This window comes from Bufo gargarizans, chromosome 4, assembly GCF_014858855.1.
Source record: "Bufo gargarizans isolate SCDJY-AF-19 chromosome 4, ASM1485885v1, whole genome shotgun sequence".
Classification (NCBI taxonomy): domain Eukaryota; kingdom Metazoa; phylum Chordata; class Amphibia; order Anura; family Bufonidae; genus Bufo; species Bufo gargarizans.
Genome location: NC_058083.1, coordinates 66,662,100 through 66,681,541, shown reverse-complemented (window position 1 = coordinate 66,681,541; position 19,442 = coordinate 66,662,100). Strand labels below are relative to the sequence as shown.

Here is a 19,442-nt window from a genome sequence, read left to right as displayed (position 1 = left end):
TATGGGAGTTTTAACTGGTGAGTATACATCAACAACTTGGGAATCCCCATTATATCTAGCGTGTACAGGAGGAGGAACATGTAGCTATATGTCCCTTGTCGTGGACCCTCTCTGTGCAAACTGCAGCATTGTCCCTCTGCAACCAGTAGTCTTGGTTAACAATTCCTTAGCATTTTCTGTCTACAGCCCCTATGAAGATCCATGTGATTCCATGGTTGCAGACTACAACGACACCCTGTGTTTGGTTTCATCCATATGTTCCGTACTTACCTACCGAATGTATGTTTTCAAGAGGATGAGGATCAGACTACTTGTTTGTAGTCTGTTACCATGAAGACACGAAGGCCCTGATTTATCAAAACCAACATGTGCTACACCAGTCATGATAGGTCCTGCACTGCCAGAGAAGGCATGTAATTTATGACAAGGTGCAAACCTCATTGTAAATTGTATGCCTCCTCCGGCAGTCCGTGCGCCAGACTCAAATCTACTCCAGCTCATACCTGAAATAGGTTTCAGTCGTTTCTGGTGTAAATAATGATGAACGTGCCAGGGTCGATGGCCCTGCCACACCCCACCCTCATCACTCTGCCACCCTCATCACTCTGCCACCCTCATCACTCCCCCACCCTCTTCACTCACCCTTTTCAGAAACTGGGAAGGACAATGTAAAAATGTCATTTGCGACTATAAAAAAGTTGCATTGGCATTTAAAAATTCGTAAGACTGGGGTTTCACAACTTTTTAATGCAAAAAAAGCATAGAGGAATGTTAAATTTCCCCCACAGATCATCTTAGGAGTTTGAATTATAGCATGGTATATAAAATATACATAGAACTGCGTTTCGCTTCATTTTACAATTAATACGCTTAATGCACTGGAATTTAGTTTCAGGGACATGAGTTCCGTGATTGGATTTGTCTTCTTTCACATTGCAGGTCATGGTAACTTCCCTTACCTCTGTGGTAATGTGAACGAGGTTATCGTCAGCCCCCTCTTGTACAACTGCTACAAGAACTCCCAGTCCATGCCAAAAACCTATGAACAATATGGACCCACCACCATCCAGCCAATCTCGGAGGAAATGCAGCTGCTGCTTACAGTCTATTACCTCGTCCAGCTCGGTAAGTGGAGACTGTGAGGGATGGAAACAGAACAACATATAGTCTAAAGTTCACAAGTTTATTCATCTCAACCACGGCAAAGTGGTGTACCCTCTGTGTCTAGCACAGTATATACTGTAGGTGACAGTGCTATATAGTCATTTATAATCGTGGAAAGATTAAGGTAAGGTTGGTGGAGGCCCCTTGGTACAATTTCAGTAGGGACCACCATCCAACCCACTGGGCTCCCTATTGCTGTGTCATATAGGACAGTTGGTTGCACATGCACATGGCCATCTACTCTGAGGTCGTTATGAATGCAGCCAAGCCAGTGACTCCCTAAGGCTACATTCACACGTAGTGTTTTGCGGATCAACAAATTGCGGGTCCGCAAAACATGGATGTGTGCGTTCTATTGAAATGAGTGGGTCCGCACACTTTCTGCAAAATTTCCTGCACATGGTGCGGATATGCATGGTTTTTCTGTGCTAATTTCGTGCAGACAACCTCGTTCACACAACCGTGCCGTTTTTTTGCGTTACACAGATTGCGGATCCGCAAAAAACGGATGCCGCCCGTGTGATTTCTGCAATTTTCAGAATGGACCAGGAGGCCCATTATAGAAATGCCTATTCTTGTCCGCAAAACGGACAAGAATAGGACAGGACTCATAATTTTGCGGGGCCACGAAACGGAGCAATGGATGCGGACCGCACACAGAGTGCTGTCCGCATCTTTTGCAGACCCATTGAAATGAATGGTTCCGTATACGGGCTGTATAGGGAACACATAAAACGGGCCGTATATGGAACGCAAAATACGTTCGTGTGAACGAGCCCTAATACAGGACCAGCAAAGTGTACAACGTTATACAAATCTCATGTATACTTTGCGTTTTTCTTAGGTGCAGAAATTGACCTGCTGTGTGGATTTTAGAAATCCACAACTTGGTCATTTGTTGCGCTTTTCTTGTACGGATTTCACTCTTTTCAATGTGGCAAAACCGCATCAAATCCACATTTATGTGCAGTTTTGGGGCAGATATCTTGCAGATTTTCTGCACATAAATCTGCGCCGTGTGCAGGCACCCTTAGACTTCAAAAGTCACACACATCTGCCCACTCGGCCATAAAGCCTCCAGGCCACTTGGATGCTACTTTAGATACCTTGTGCGACTGTTGCGAATAACTGCACCCATTTTATTGCACATTGCCCTTACAACCCCAGTCCATATGGCCAAAGAGCTCTTGGTCTGGCAGACCAGGGCTTGGAAGCATAAGGCCATCTGCAACTTCTCCTTCCAATATTAGCTGTTCACAGGACGTGTCAGAAAAAATGCCTTCTTCTTTTTTCTAGAATCCCATGGGCTTCACCCTGTAGGGACCTCTTTTTTTTCAGTTTTTTTTTTCCCTAGAAATTACACCACTCCCGTCCAAGGGATGCAAACGGTATTACAGCTCAGACCCATTTATTTGAAAGAGGATGAGCTGCAATTCCAGACACCACCCATGGGAAAAAACATACCTTTTTTGACCCTGGACAACCAGGATCATGCCAGTTGGCTTCTACTTTGGCGGAACAGACAATAGTTTATATTCTTCCATTGTCTTTTGTCCCTAGCTCCAGACCAGGTGCCTCTCATAGAAGATCTAGAACACATTTTAATGCGTTCGTGGAGGGAAACACACCTCACTGAGATTCGTCAGTACCAGCAGAACATGTCCCAGGCATTCCCCCACTTCCCGAGCCTTGTGACTGCCGTGACTGCCTCTCAGTTGCCTTGGTTAGCGGGCCTGGCTGCCAGTTCCTGTAATGAAAGCGTAAAAATCATTGAATGCAGCTACTCCTTAGCGGAAGGTCTCACCGAAATGTTCAAACTTCTGGTGGAGGGGAAACTGGAAAAGACCAACTATGTGGTGATAATCTGCACATCTAGGCCCAGCATAGACTCCTGCATCGTGATCACAGGTAGGTCTCAATACTCTACAGTAGGGATGAGGGAACTTGTGTTTTCAAGGTCGGCATACAAGGTTCGGGTTATATAAGAATCCCGTTATGGATTCCGCCACCACAGACCATAACTCATCCCTACTCTACAGCCGTGGCTATGAGGAATATTGTTCTCAAGGGGCACTTAAAGGGATGTACACTTTTTTTTGATTTTGTACATAATAATAGCTTGTAAGTTTGGCAGACTTAGTGGTCAGTAGGTCAGGCGGTCCTTGAGAGCCCATGACTCGAGGGGGCAATGATGATCATGTGATGAATAAGCCCACCAGTGGATCCCTTTACAGTCCACTGACTAAGAGGTGGCACTCAACTAAGTGCCTTACCAAGATAATCAAACAGTAGAAATGACAATTGGTAAAGGGGTTTCTGGGATTTTAATTGAGGGCCTATTCTTTTGATCAAATTTATGAGGGCCCTCAAGGATCATGATAATACAGGGGCTGTGGCAATTACTGGGCCGTGCCTTTGTAAACAAAGGGGGTCATTTACGAAGACCGGTGTTTTACGCTGGTTTTTACTTTCTCTTTGCTCTGGCTTTGCTGCTGGAAGAGGCACATAATTTATGGCAAGGCGTGCGCCCCATCATTAATTAGGCGCACCTTTAGCAGTCTGTGTTGCTGATGTAAAAACTACTCCAGTCCCTGGCAGGATCCGTTTTTCGCCAACATGCACGCATGTTTTCAGACGTCAATGTTAAATTTGTTGTGACCAATTTCTCACCCTCAACACTCCCGCTACTCTTGAGAGTCAAATTTGAAGTTTAAAAAGTCACAAAAAGCGGGTTGTGTGATATTTTTACACCAAAAACTGGAGTAAAAATGTTTGTAAATGACCCCAAAAGACTGCCTATCATTAGCATAAGCAAGCTATCTGGAACAACTCCAACAATTAATTTTTGTTTAAATAACATTGTGTTAGGCCTCATGCAGTGTCCATGACACAAAGATGTAATAAAACACCTGCTCTGCCCACATATTTCCTACACTAGGTATAAGGGTCCATTCACACGTCCGCCGTGTATTCCGGATCCGCAATACACCCGGCCGGCACCCCCCATAGAACTGCCTAATCTTGTCCGCAATTGCGGACAAAAATAGGACATGTTCTAGTTTTTTGCAGAGACGCGCCCCGGAATTTCGGGGGTGTGCTCCGGAAATGTGGATGCGGAGAGCACATAGTGTGCTCTCCGCATCCCGTTCTGCCTCATTGAGAATGAATGGGTCCGCACCCGTTCCCGATATTGCGGAACAGATGCGGACCCATTTGCGGACGTCTGAATAGACCCTTAGGCTACATGCACACAACCGTATGTGACTTGCGGTCCGCAAATTGCGGATCCGCAAAAAAAAACAACGGATGACATCCTTATGCCATCCGTTTTTTTTTTTTTTGCGGATCCATTGTAACAATGCCTAAAACGGACAAGAATAGGACATGTTCTATTTTTTTTTTTGCGGGGCTACGGAACGGACATACTGATGCGGACAGGATACGGTGTGTTGTCCGCTTTTTTTGCGGACCCATTGAAATGAATCCTATCCGCAAAAAAAAAGGAACGGAAACAAACAACGTTCGTGTGCATGTAGCCTTATGGTGTACATTGTACCCAAAGTACTCCAATTTACTCCTATCTTAAGGTACACATACACAGAAGAGAATAATTTGGCTGAACACCTGATCCTTTTCTTCTTAAAGAGTAACTAAACCTTTAACTAAAATTTAAATAAAATGTCCCTAATGCCCTAATAAAAGTTTTTCTAACATACTTTATTAATGTATTTTGTATTTATATTACACTTTTTCCCTGTTCGCTTAAAAATGACATTTCTGCATTTTTATCAATGGGGCCCCAGCAGCAGTGCGTATGGGCAGGAGCGCTTATTGCTGCTCCTGCCTGTGCCCCCTGGAGGTTTACTAACTCGTGGCATAGCACATGGGTACTCTGTACCCATGTGCTATGCCAGGATTAGCTGAGCGGAGTGGCTCCTGCTTCTGCCTGCTCCGTTAAGCTAAGAGTCCTGCATGTCAGCTCTTATCTTAGTGGAGCAGGCAGAATCAGGAGCCGCTCCGCTCAGCAAATCCTGGCATAGTACATGGGTGCAGGCAGGAGCAGCAATAAGCGCTCCTGCCCGTACGCACTGCTGCTGGGGCCCCATTGATAAAGTGTGAGCAGTGAGAGGTGTACAGAAATGTCAGTTTAAGGACTCATGCACACGATCCTTGTCGTTTTGCGGTCTGTTTTTCACGGATCCGTTGTTCTGTATCTGAGTTTTTTGTTCTCTGATTTAAGTCCTCTTCCGTTCCATTATTGCACAAAACATATCCCTATGGTTTCCGTATTTGATCCATTTTTTGCGGGCCGGAAACGGAAACAGTAACTTATTAATCACCAAACACATGAGCAATATGGACTGGGCATAGCATTTCGATAGTATGGATCTGCGAAACACGGATGAAATATGGATGGCATACGAATGTGTTCTGTGTGCGTTCCGTATTTTTTGCGGACCCATTGACTTGAATGGGGCCTCGGACCGTGATTTGCCGACAATAATAGTGCATGCACTACTTTTTTGCAGAATAGAGCTGGGTATAGAGCTGAGGACATGGGCTGCTAGATGGCCGCTAACACATCCGCAATACCCAGTCCCCATAGCTCTGTGTGCTTTTATTGTGTAAAAAAAACTGATTTGATGCATATGCAAATTAACCTGAGATGAGTCCGGTATGTGAGCTGGGTCAGGGACAGGACTCATCTCAGGTTAATTTGCATATGTATAAAATCTGGGTTTTTTTACACAATAAAAGCACACAGAGCTATGGGGACTGGGTATTGCGGATGTGCTAGCGGCCATCTAGCAACCCATGTCCTCACTCTATACACAAAATCCCGGTGACAGGTTCCCTTTAAGGAAGACAAATCTCCACCAGCTGTGTCTGGCAGTGTCTTAAAATATTCTCCTTAGGCCTCTTTCACATGAACGTGTGTCCCCCGTGGCCGTGCTGCGGACTTCAAATTGCGGTCCGCAATGCACGGGGCACCGACCGCGGGGGAGCCACATGCGGATTGCAGACCTATTCACTTGAATGAGGTCCGCGATCCATCCATTCCACAAAATGATAGAACAAGTTCTATCTTTTTGCGGAACGGAAGCACGGAACAGAACACCACAGAAGCACTCCGTAGTGCTTCCATTCTGCACCGCACCTCCGTATTTGCGGACCCATACAAGTGCCCCGTGTATTGCGGACCCGCCGTATGGGGGACACACAGAGGCCTTAGTGAGTACACATGCACCCTCAGCAAACAGAGCATGCGTGTGTACGGGGAGCTTGGGAGAAATCAGTCAGACAGACAGCTACTGGAGATGTACGGGCACCTACGCTCTGACATGACAGCTCACATCTATGCCGTAGGAATCAAGGCGGTCATTATGTCAATTTAATGCATTTTCTTGACCTTTACAGGAAAATACCAGGCTCGTACATTAATTGAAAGTATGTACTCCCCAGCCGACTACCTGAAGGAAATAAACTATGAACTGACAAGTGGGAAGGTGGAGTCCCTACGAGCGTTCTTCAGCAGCTTCTGTCCCGGTATTATATCCTACTGGTTAGATCTCACTATTAGGTGTTACCATCATATCATGTTAATTAATGGACTGACTTGTATCTGATCTGACAGATGGAGACATTGATGTCCTGTTGGATAAATACCATCAAGAAAACCACAGCCTCATTTCTTCAACACCCAAAAAAACAAGTGGTGAGAGCAGACCAGCCGCATGCTCCAGTGAGTCTCCAGGACGTCTGTACAGTGGGATTCCCAGTAAATTAGTCATGTTTGAAAATCCCCACCGTAAATAATTTACTGTGAATTGTTCTACACTGAAAATCCAAGTCAATCCCACTAGTTCTGAACCTATCCCAATTGTATTACAGTTTACTTTGTACTGGTCTACTGTGTGTTTCTATATGTATGCTGCAATTTTCTACTTTACCACCAGATGGCACAAGCACACTGTTAAGTGCCGTTACTGCGGTTTGTGCCATTTTCACAAGTTTGTCAACAAAGTATAATATATTGTTTCCATGTGCTTCTTATATGTTCACATCTGCATCGTGGTTTCTGTATTTCTGTTATGGTGTCCATAGGTGCAGTAACATGCAGTGCTATTCCTCCCAGAATTGTTGACACCTTCTGGATGGAGCCTCTGGTGCAGATTTGAGCATGTTATCATCATTTAAATTATTTCAATAATATTAATTGTAGTTATAGTAACAATAATCACAATAATGATATAAATAGTGATAATACTAATAATAATAGTGTTAATTGTAATTATAATTTTCATTATACTAATAGTGATAATAATAGTAATATAGTACTAGTACTAATAATATTGGTGATAATAGTAATAATGATTGTAATATAGTACTAGTAGTAATAGTAATAATATAATAGTATTAATATGCAGAGTAATAATAACAATAGTAATACTAATAGTAATAATATAAATGGTAATTATAGTACTAGTTATAATATTAGTGATGATATTATTAGTAATATAGCACTGGTAGTAATAGTAATAATAGAAATAATGGTAATTTGTGTTGAGCGAATCGAAGTTAACAAGGTGGAATTCAATCCCAATTTCAGGAATAATTCGATTCGCCACAATCCGAATTTCTTGGCTCTTCGCGGTAACGAATTAAAACATACGTCATCTATTTGATAGTGGAGAGGCCGTCGCGACCATCTTGCTTGAAGAAAACGTGCTAATTCTTTTGCGCGCTGATGTGTGACGGCACCATGTGATGTCAGCGCATGCAAGAATTGGTGTGTTTTATTCAAGAAAAAGTTGGCCGCGGCGGCCTCTCCGCAATTGGATGGATGAGGTGAATATGTATTTTTTTGTTTTAACCCCTGATAGGCTGAAAAACTTAGCTCATTACTAGTAATGATAGTAATAGTAACAGTGCTAGTAGTAATATTAATGTGAATGGTAATAATATTACAAATGCTGAAAATATTGGATCCTGAGGCCATTGTATCTTGAGGGATCACTGTACTAGTAATAATAGCGCTAGTAGTAATAATAATATGAATGGTAATAAAAGTACTAGTAGTAATAATAATATGTATTACTAGTAACAATAATAGTGTTATTAGTAATAATAATATGAATGATAATAAAAGTACTAGTAATAATAATAGTGCTAGTAGTAATAATAATATGCATGGTAATAATAGTGCTAGTAGTAATAATAATATGCATGGTAATAATAGTACTAGTAATAATAATAGTGCTAGTAGTAATAATAATATGAATGGTAATAAAAGTACTAGTAGTAACAATAATAGTGTTATTAGTAATAATAATATAAATGGTAATAAAAGTAATAGCGCTAGTAGTAATAATATGAATGGTAATAATAGTACTAGTAATAATAATAAGTGTTATTAGTAATAACAATATGAATGGTAATAAAAGCACTAGTAATAATAATAGTGTTAGTAGTAATAATAATATGAAAGGTAATAATAGTACTAGTAACAATAATAGTGCTATCATTTTCCCTTGCCCTCTCTCCTCACCTGCAGGTTATAATACAGAGTGGCACCAGCTGCGGCCCTCTCAGTTGGCGGTGGCGCAGAAGCTGCTGTCTCACGTGTGCTCTATCGCAGACTCCAGCACCCAGAACCTTGACCTGGGATCTTTTGAGAAAGTAGATTTTCTTATTTGTGTTCCCCCGTCGGAGGTCACTTACCAGCAAACCCTGTCTCTTGTGTGGAGTTCAGGTATGGACTCCTTTTTATACCCTGTATGACATGTTATTTGTATAGTGCCGGCGTATTCTGCAGAACTTCTGCCAAGTTCTACATTATCAGACAGCTGAATTTTTGTAAAGATACTTACCTTACACCTCTAGACACCAAGGTCCTGCTACACAGCCAGGACTACAGAACTGACATTTATAAACGGTGCAATCCAGTTGATCCCTTGTGATCCCTCATTTAGGGCACTTATACACATTCATTTACCAGGATAGCCGCTTGCCTTTTCCTTCGGCCTTTTTTGCAGCGGCATTCTCTGGCATTTTTTGCACGCAGTGGCCCACATTTACTAATAGTGCAATTTGGCAGAACTAGGGTTTCTGCACTTTTTCCCCGATTTGCTCAAAAAGGGGTGGGTCCTATCAGAATGAGGGTGGAGTTTCACTGGAGAGAGGCATAAGATGCTCCATTTTGTGTAAAATTGTGTGCACAAATCTATCATAAAATTCTATCTCAAGGTAAGCCAATCAATAGTTAGAGAAAAGTGTCTACCCCTGCTTCAGCCTGAGCCCCGGTGATAAGTCTGGTGCAGCGGTAGACAGTCTGCTTAAAGGGAACCTGTCACCAGTTTTATGGTGTCCTAACTAAGGGCAACATAAATAAGTGACTGATTCTCTTAGCAAAATGCTGGGTCACTTTCTTTAATTGACCCAGTCAATCTGCCAACATCTTGTATTGAAAAGCTTCAGCTGATAATGATGAGTCATGAATATTCATGAGCTCCTGACTCTCCCCGCCCACCTGCTGCTGAATGACAGTTATTTTCCATATGAATCAGCAGCAGGTGGGCAGGGGAGTGGCTATAGCTCTGAATTAAATATACGCTGGACTCAATGACATCACGCTGGACTCAAATCCAATTAGCATGCGGCATCTTTGTGTGTATATTATGAGGTAACCATCTGTCACACCAGTAAGTGAATACATCTAAGGTACTTTTTAGTAGTTAATGATTGTATATAATTAGTTAGATTATAATCAAATATCCACATGACAGGTTCCCTTTAGGCTTATGTCATCTACAGATTTAGGGCTCATGCACACGACTGTATGTATTTTTCGGTCCACAAAACACGGATCTGCAAAAAAAATGGACGACATCTGTGTTGCATTTGTTTTTTTGCGGATCCGTTGTAACAATGCCTGTGCTTTTTCCGCAAAACGGACAAGAAAAGGACATGTTTAATTTTTTTTGCGGAGCAGAGACATGGACACAGAATGCACACGGAGTCATCTCTATTTTTTTCAAGCCGCTTTGAAGTAAATGGTTCAACATACGGACCTGTAAAAAACTGAACAGAAATGGAAAACAAATACAGTGATCTCTCAAGATACAATGGTCTTTTCTGACCCATCGTAAGTTGAAACCAGACTCAACATACAATGCCTCAGACTCAGATCCAACCAATCATGGCTGGATCCATCCAAAATAGCTGGATTAGTTGCTAGTTAGCAGCTATTCCTGACTGTTATATGTAAGGACTTGATTTATCTGTCTTAGTTATCTGCTTATTTTTCTTAAATCTTCATTTTCTCTCTTATCTTTGAAGGCATTTTGGGGCTTTGGAACCGATTACTCAACTTACAATGGTTTCAACATACAATGGTCGTCCTGGAACCAATTAATATTGTAACTTGGGGGACCACTATACGTTCATGTGCATGAGCCCTTAGTAAATCTGGGACAGTAGGTCTTACTATCGGGATTTGTTCATGACGTTCTTCCCCTATAAATAAAGTGATCGAAAAACACCCCAAAAAAATGCCATGCTACATTTTTGAAAAGAAGGACATCAAACACCACCTAATGAAAAAAAAAACAGCAAGCAAATCATTGTGTGTCCTGTAATTTCTATTTCCCATAGACCTTCCACTGACCTCTGGAGCTGGCGTTTTTACCGCAAATTTATTTATTTTTACCAAAAATGCCTGTGCAAAAAAAAATTCTATTAAAAAAAGAAATGTGAAGTTTGCCTTATAGATTTGCTGCTCCTCCATGCTGTGACATGACTTGGTCCTTTTATACAGGAGTTCTGCTGGAACTGGGCTTAGAGAAGGATCAGCTGACTAAGCAGTGCATGGAGCAATACGTCATGAAACTTGATGCTGACGCACCCAGGAAATTCAAGTCATTTCTTCAAAAGGCCATGCAGAATCCACACACACTGTTCGTCCTGGTTCATGACCACGCTCACTGGGATCTTACCAGGTGATATGTCTTTTTTAGGTTTGCCAATACCCAGCCTTATCCAATGAGTAATCGCCAGAGTCCTACGTCTTTAAAGGTGCTCACTGAAGCCTGTTAGGCTGGGTTCCCACACGGTGCCCACCTGTGTCAGCCAACGACCACACAAACTCATGTGGCTGTTGGCCTCCACGGATGGGCAGGGTGTCAGTCGCCCCTGGAAGCTACAGCCTGAGAACCCAGCCTGAAAAGAGCTGCTAGTATTATTCACAAATATGTATATGGGGGTTCTCAGAAGTGGAGCTATGAATGAAATGAATGGAATGAAATGGTAATGATGGAGCAGGGAGTTACGTTGCAGTGATGAACGGTTTGGGAAAAGGGATTAGGGAAATTGGAGAAATGGAAGGGTGGTGAAGGGTGGGTGTCTGGGTGAGGGATTTTTTGGGCGGGGAGGGCTGCCAGAGGATGTCAATGCCAAAGAATGAAGTGGTAAGGCTGCTCACACCAGGCAACGGTCTGGCTAGCAGGCTGTAGTGGACAAAACTTTGAGGAAAAAAGATGGTAATGGAGCGCCAAAACAAGATGCAGAAAGGCAAGAAATAAAAAGCTAGAGCAATCAAGAGTCTAGCCGTAGGGTGTCAGGGTAGGGACCGTAGAATCCCAAGGTGAGGTGTTAAAAACCCTTATAAAGTGATGAACACCCGATACCCGGGTGGATCCAGAAGGTGAGTACATAAAAGGGTGTATCTTGGGAAGTTAAAAAATTAGCAAATGAAAATTAAAACACAAACAATAAAATCAAACAAGTGTCCGTAAGATTAGTCACATTAGGATATATACACACACTGTGTGTTACTCACTTCACCAGGGAGGGTGGCGCAAGATAAACTCAAAACACTTGATGCTAAACCCTCCCTCGCCGATGTCGCATGTAGAATGGTAAACGCCAAATATTCTTCCAAATAGATGACCCGGTGGACTCTCAATATGAAGCAAGGTAGTTCTTTTATTAGGATAAGCTCAATGTGTTTCGGGTATTAATCACCCCTTCATCAGGAGCAAGGCATAAAAGATAGCCTGAAATGGCTGACATTGCATTCACCAGTGTATTACCGTGAATTCTGAAATTCGGGAAAAAATTAACCTAATGTGACTTAGATGCGCAAAAGTTTATTAAACTATGTTGTAAGATATATACAAAAGATAACATACAGAGTAAAGTAAGTAACATTGACCAAAGCCGTGAACAAATGAGCGAGCTCCACATCAACCAGTGCCTACATGGCAGCCGGCCAACACCCATATGGATACAAAGAGAGGTGATGGTAGCAAGACACATCTTACCCCAGGCTCGGACTGGCCCACAGGGGTACAGGTGAATCCCCGATGGGCCCTGAGCAAGGTGGTCCCCTTTTCATCCACCCCCTGCAAGTAGCACAGAACACAGTAGGCTTACTGCACACCATATAGATAGGCAGTGTACAGCACCTCAACCAGCCTATTTCATATAATAGAATATTTAAGAAACTACCCAGTTTAATATTATAAACACATTCATGTGGCTGAGATGACTTATAGGTATAGAGGAAAGCTAGCCAGTATCCTCCAATCCCAGAGACCTGCCTTCTCAAAGTTGCTGCTGGGACCCCATAATCAATCATCTTGTTGCTGTGCGACCAGGTAATATTTGGACGCATCTGTATGGTGGCCCCAAAATACATTTTGCTGATGGGCCCTAGACAGCCCAGTCCAACACTGTCTTACTCTGATGATGTCCTCAATCCTCAATGGCGCTAAGCTCTTTGTTACATAGCCAGATGTTTTCTAGCCTCCTGGACCCTCCTGAAGGTCTTCAGTGTGCAGTACACATGTACAGTTACGTCAGACTTCAGGAACAAGGCCAGGAAGCTGGTCCCACTAACAACGTACATTACAAGGAATTAAAGGGGAAAGAACCATTAAAAACCTTGCAATACAACCAGTAGAAAATAAGATGAGGTACAATTCAGTATACGCATTCCTGTCTACATGACATGGTTGGAAAAAAAGGGTTTTGTGTGCCACGGCCTACAAAAATGTGAAGCTAGATCAGAATATATGTGGAGGATTACAGGTATATTCATTCATGTTGGTGAAGAGATTTGGATATTTGCTACTGTCTCGGATTTTATATACTGTAATAAGACTTCTATATTTGTGGTCAGAAATACATTGACATTGGTAATAAGAAGGTTTGCTGGTTCAATTACCCAGGAGCCACTTGACTGTCCTATTTGTGATCAAGGCTAAGCAGCCTTCAGGTGTCTATGGCACGTTCCTCATCACAGCCATATGAATGCATGAGGCTATAGTGCCTTTCCTACGTCCCCCATATTGGATTTATCTCTACGGAATATGTTTATCATGACTGCTGAATCTCCAAATCAATCGTCATTATACTCATGTGCCTTCCTCTGTGTCTTCTTCTCAGCAGCTCCCTTTACAATCCCTATCCTCACAGGGAGGCGTCCTTTGGATTAGTTGATCGATTGCTGAACTGCAGGGAATTAAGGGATTCAGCCAATATTTTACTTCTGCACGTGACATCTTGCCCCTACGCTCTGCAGACGCAGAACACCCGTATCAGCCCCTACAATGAGATCCACTGGCCTTCATCATACAGCCATGTAGGTATCGTATTGTAGTGTAATGATTGGCGAGTATTACACAGTAAAACCCAAGGGCCCTGATTTACTAATGTGTATGCGCCAAAAAGTGGTGAAAATTTTCAGTTTGGCATATCTAGGGTTTCTACACTTTTGTTTTATGACCAGCTTAACAAGGGGACATTGCTTAGTAGGAAAGGGCCAGAGCGTCACTGGAAAGGGAGCAGGTCCTCAAATGTGTTAGGCCTCTTTCACACGGGCGTTGCGGGAAAAGGTGCGGGTGCGTTGCGGGAACATGCACGATTTTTCAGCGCGAGTGCAAAACATTGAAATGCGTTTTGCACGCGCGTGAGAAAAATCGGCATGTTTGGTACCCAGACCCAAACTACTTCACAGAAGTTCGGGCTTGGGATCGGTGTTCTGTAGATTATAACATGGTTATAAGGGAAAATAATAGCATTCTGAATACAGAATGCATAGTACAATAGCGCTGAAGGGGTTAAAACAAAATAAAAAAATTTAACTCCCCTTAATCCACTTGCTCGCGCAGCCCGGCTTCTCTTCTGTGCTGTGTACAGGAAAAGGACCTGTGGTGATATTACTCCGGTCATCACATGGTCCATCACCATGGTAAAAGATCACGTGATAGACCATGTGATGACCGGAGTGACGTCACCACAGGTCCTTTTCCTGTACACAGCACAGAAGAGAAGCCGGGCTGCGCGAGCAAGTGGATTAAGGTGAGTTAAATTATTATTATTATTTTAACCCCTTCAGCGCTATTGTACTATGCATTCTGTATTCAGAATGCTATTATTTTCCCTTATAACCATGTTATAAGGGAAAATAATAAAGATCAGGTCCCCATCCCGATCGTCTCCTAGAAACTGTGCGTGAAAATCGCACCGCATCCCCACTTGCTTGTGGATGCTTGCGATTTTCACGCAGCCCCATTCACTTCTATGAGGCCTGCGTTGTGTGAAAAACGCACAAAATAGAGCTTGCTGCGATTTCCACGCAACGCACAAGTGATGCGTGAAAATCACCGCTCATGTGAACAGCCCCATATAAATGAATGGGTCCTGATTCAGTGCGGGTGCAATGCGTTCAACTCACGCATTGCACCCGCGTGGAAAACTCGCCCGTGTTAAAAGGGGCCTTATTTTGTGCCAACATTATTTGATACAGAACATCAAATCTCCTGCACAGGGCAGATCTGACACATTGACTTCTTGCAGCCACCACTAGAGGGAGCTTAGGAGCTTACTGCATACTGTTAATGCATCACGCTTACTAATAATTCAGGAAACTCTAAAGCTCCCTCTAGTGGTGATTTAAAATATATGCCTGTACAAGGGATTTGGAAATAAGAAAGTGGAAGGGTTAAGCAGCTCAGAATTGTGGAGGTAAAACACACAGATGGTGGGCTTTTACTTTATGGATAAAGGCATTTAAAATTAGTTTATGTTAAATAACATTGTCTTTTCTGAATGGTCCATATGCATAGAGCACATTTCATCTTCTCTTTGGAGGAAGTTCCACGTATGATCATTGATTTAGTGAGCCGTCTAGGAGTCAGGGAATGAACATAACGACTGCACTTGGGTATTTTTGAAACACTATGGGCAACATTTTAAGACAGGCGATAGTTGGAGTGATTTGTGCTGAATTTATTAAAATGTTCATGCTAGTGATGAGCGAATTGGTTCTTACCGCTACGTACGGATCCGATACATTCTTGACAGTAATTTACCTTTGATGGAGGGACTGGCTCTCTACTGCCAGTAAATTACATTTTTCCTTATGCGATCAAAATAAAATGGCCGGGGGTCTTGTGAGAAAAACGTAATCTCGCGCATGCATCGGTACTGTGGGTGGCGGCATATGTGCGAATATACTCAATAACAAACCCGGGATTATGGCGTGCGCCAAAATCAATTACGAATCTTGATGAGAATATTCGCGCATGTGTCACAACTCACAGTAACGCCGCATGGGCGAGATTAATATGTTCTCTTGAGGCCCCCGGCCATTTTATTTTGATCGCATAGGGAGAAATGCAATTAACCGGCGGTAGAGAGACAGTAATTCCATGACAGGTAAATTACTGTGATGAACAAATCGTATCCATACGTAGCGGTAGGAACAGATTTGCTCATCACTAGTGCATGCCTCTTAATTAATTTGGTGCATTTGAAACCGTCTATGGCAGGCATCCTCAAACTGCGGCCCTCCAGCTGTTGCAAAACTACAACTTGTGGGAGTTGTAGTTTTACAACAGCTGGAGGGCCGCAGTTTGAGGATGCCTGGTCTAGGGGTACATCCACAAGCGACAGCGCTGTACTGTACATTGTACTGCGGTTGTCCTTGGTATCGAGCTTAGCCCCAATCACTTGAATGAGACTGAGCTGCTCCTCGGCCACCGATGATCATGACGTCACCCGTCTAGGCAAAGCCGCGAGAAGGCCACTACGCTCACAGGAGTGCCAGTGCCTTCTCAAACAGCTGATCGGCAGAGGTTCAGGCTGTAGGGTAAAAAGTCTTGGAAAGCCCTTATAAGGGTCTTTTAAAACTTTTTGAACCTTGCTAGACAAGAATGCGTGGCTTGGGGAAAAGAGACTTGGTTTAGCGGAAAAGGGCGTGGTCTAAAATGCAAAGATGCAAATTGATGCTCAATTTTTTACAAAGTAAGTCAATCAATAGGTGGTGTAAAGTTAGGCAAAAGTGTCTAGCCATGCACCACATTCATCATCCAGTCTGGACCACTGTGATAAGTTTGGTGCATCTTTAGACTGTAAACCTTATAAATTAATAGTGGACAATTGGAAGAAGGTAAATGCTTTTTCATAGCACAGTAAGCTTAAAGGGGTTATTTTGCAAAAAGTATTAGGGCTATTTCATACGAGCGAGTCCCTTGTGGGAATCACGCTCCGTGTGTGAGTGCGATCCTCCGCTCTGGACTTGCAGGAGCGCACGGCATTATCATGATCTATAATGCTGTGTGTCTCTGCTTGACCTTATTTCTACAGAATCATACTGACAGCTTTATGTCACTATGATTCTGTGGAAATAAGGTCAAGCAGAGACACACAGCATTATAAATCATGATAATGCCGTGCGCTCCTGCAAGTCCAGAGCGGAGGATCGCACTCACACACGGAGCGTGATTTCCGCATTGGACTCGCTCGTGTGAAACAGCCCTTAGTGTATCATGAAGAGGGCATTTCAAAGGAATAATTATTGTAATATACATGCAATACAATACTTCTGTTTATTCTTCTGGTCCACCTCCTTCTGCATTCAGGGGCAGACTCGGAACTTAAAGTGGCCCTAGAAAAAAAAACTAAATTTGGCCCCATGTTGAAGTGGGGTTCAAATTGATAGAAGGCAGGACAACACAAGTAGGCAGGGGCAACAGAAGCAGGGCGGGGCAGCAATACCCTAATGCAGCACAAGATACCTCCCCTGCAGAACCAAATACTGTATCGCCATACAGGTACAGTACTTAAGTACCTGGCTGGCAGCCATGAGGAGGGCTCCGGCGACCCCCTGGACATTGGTCCACTGGGAAATTTCTCTATTAGGTCTATGGCCAGTCTACTTCTGACTAACATTCATTCATCCCTTCTTTTCTATATCTAAATTCATAGAATAATATAGCTCTATCTCTCTCTAGACAGTGGAGATGGTAATTGCATTGCATACCATAGTGGAATCACTGGGGCTATTATCTATGCAGGGAACTCGTGGGATAACCACTTTAAGACATAGATATATCTGTATGGAAGTAAATAATCATGCTAATTAGGACCTTGCGTGTTTTCTGCTTGTATTGTCATCAGATTATGTGATGCTTGTATTCCTGCAGGGAATGGAGCTGTACCATGAAAACAGGAAGTACTTTGGCCTCTCGCAGTACATTGACTCCACGCTGTCCGGGCACAGTCTTCCACTGCTGCGTCATGACAGCTCCTTTGAAGCCATTGTGTTGGGATTAGGAAAAAGGTCAGAGAATCTTTGGTTAAAACTATACTTGTGCTACTGCAACAGTGACTGTCGTGTATGTGAGAAAATACTCAGGGGCACTGATCGTTGCCTCATGAATGTTCACATCGAGATAAACATGCATCCTCAGCCAATCCAAGTGCACTTTTGGAGGAGCGGGAAATGCTGCTGATATCTAGACATGTATGACCGGCTAAAAGCCATTGTTGATCCTCAAACATTATTTTTAAATTGTTTTAGGTCCTTTCATTTGTGATAATTTAAAGGGGTTGTCTCACTTCAGCAAAAGGCATTTATCATGTAGAGAAAGTTAATACAAGGCACTTACTAATGTATTGTGATTGTCCATATTGCTTGCTTTGCTGGCTTGCTTCATTTTTCCATCACATTATACACATTTACATGGTTATGACCACCCTGAAATCCAACAGTGGTGGACGTGCTTGCACACTATAGGAAAAGGAGCAAATGGAACGGTAGTCGACAGTGTGCATGCTCATCCTTTTTTCCACTTATTTTGGAAACTCTGAACCCCTGTTCTCATAATTGGTGTGGGACCCAGTGGTCAAATGCTCACAAATCAGACACTTCTTGTGGATAGTTGTTAAATTTAGGTCTTGGAATAACCCCTTTAACCCCTTCCCACTGTGAACTGTTACAGCGCTGGAGCTGTGCCCATACTATTACTTGCGAGTGTCGGCTCTCTAATGAGATAACTCCAATCCCAGTTGTTTAACCCCTTAGATGCCATGACTAATGCTACCCACGACATCTAAATGGTTAGAGACAAGGTGTGGGCTCCCTCTCACCCCAGTGCCCCCTCGCAATGTGATCATGAGGTGATGAGGGGTTGACATGCCACCCTGAGGCCTAACAATAGCTCTTAGGTCTGCCATGTATGCACTGCCTTTTGTAGGGCTGAAAAAGCTTTTTTCCCAGCTTTATTCTTTACTTTATGCTTTACTCTGACATAATGCACTGCAGTGCAATTTGTATTGCTGTATATCAGAGAATCGCTGTTTCAAATTAAAGTAAAAAAAATATATATTTTTTTTGCATACAAACACCTTTATGGTGGGTGGAGACTAGCTGCCATCCACTGCACACAGAAAGCAGAAGAGAATCTGCTTCTCAACCTTCTCAGGATCATGCCCCAGGATCATGGAGGACATTACAGAGAAGTACTGTCCTGTATGTATGTGAATATAGCACTTGTGTTGAGCTATAAACTTCCTTATTAGCTGTGCAATCTCCTGCTCAATACTTCCCCCCTCCCCTTTCAATAGGCTTGTATTGACATGTGTAATATGATCCTTTTGTGGAACTGATCTATCCTGGGTGAGTTGAAAAAGCATCTATCACCATGATCAACCCTATTAAACCAGACATGCAGCCTGGTAGGGTTGTTCAGGCTGATAAAAGTGATACCCATATTATGACTCTCCATGGCCCCTTTGCTGGGAAAAATGCATTTTTATTCATATGCAAGGGACCTAACCGGAGCACCGAGGGGCCAGTTAGAGACCTAGGAACACTAGTTTTAAACTCTGCTTCAGTCACTCCCCCCCCCCCCCCCCATCCCGAATTGAGAGAGCTTGATCATGTTGACAGATGCTCTTTAAGACATTTTTTTAAAAGTTAAAAGCAATTA

At 42.9% G+C, this 19,442-nt stretch overlaps 1 protein-coding gene across 1 annotated transcript in view; it reads left to right on the top strand.

Moving 5' to 3' along the window:
• GREB1 (growth regulating estrogen receptor binding 1) overlaps positions 1–19,442 on the top strand; it is a 97,896-nt gene that overhangs the window by 31,752 nt on the left and 46,702 nt on the right. The window contains exons 9-16 of the mRNA XM_044290983.1: positions 940–1,125; positions 2,725–3,072; positions 6,583–6,711; positions 6,800–6,907; positions 8,720–8,917; positions 10,982–11,162; positions 13,612–13,807; positions 17,655–17,791. Coding sequence (XP_044146918.1) covers positions 940–1,125; positions 2,725–3,072; positions 6,583–6,711; positions 6,800–6,907; positions 8,720–8,917; positions 10,982–11,162; positions 13,612–13,807; positions 17,655–17,791 — 1,483 coding nt within the window. The remainder of the gene's footprint in view (positions 1–939; positions 1,126–2,724; positions 3,073–6,582; positions 6,712–6,799; positions 6,908–8,719; positions 8,918–10,981; positions 11,163–13,611; positions 13,808–17,654; positions 17,792–19,442) is intronic.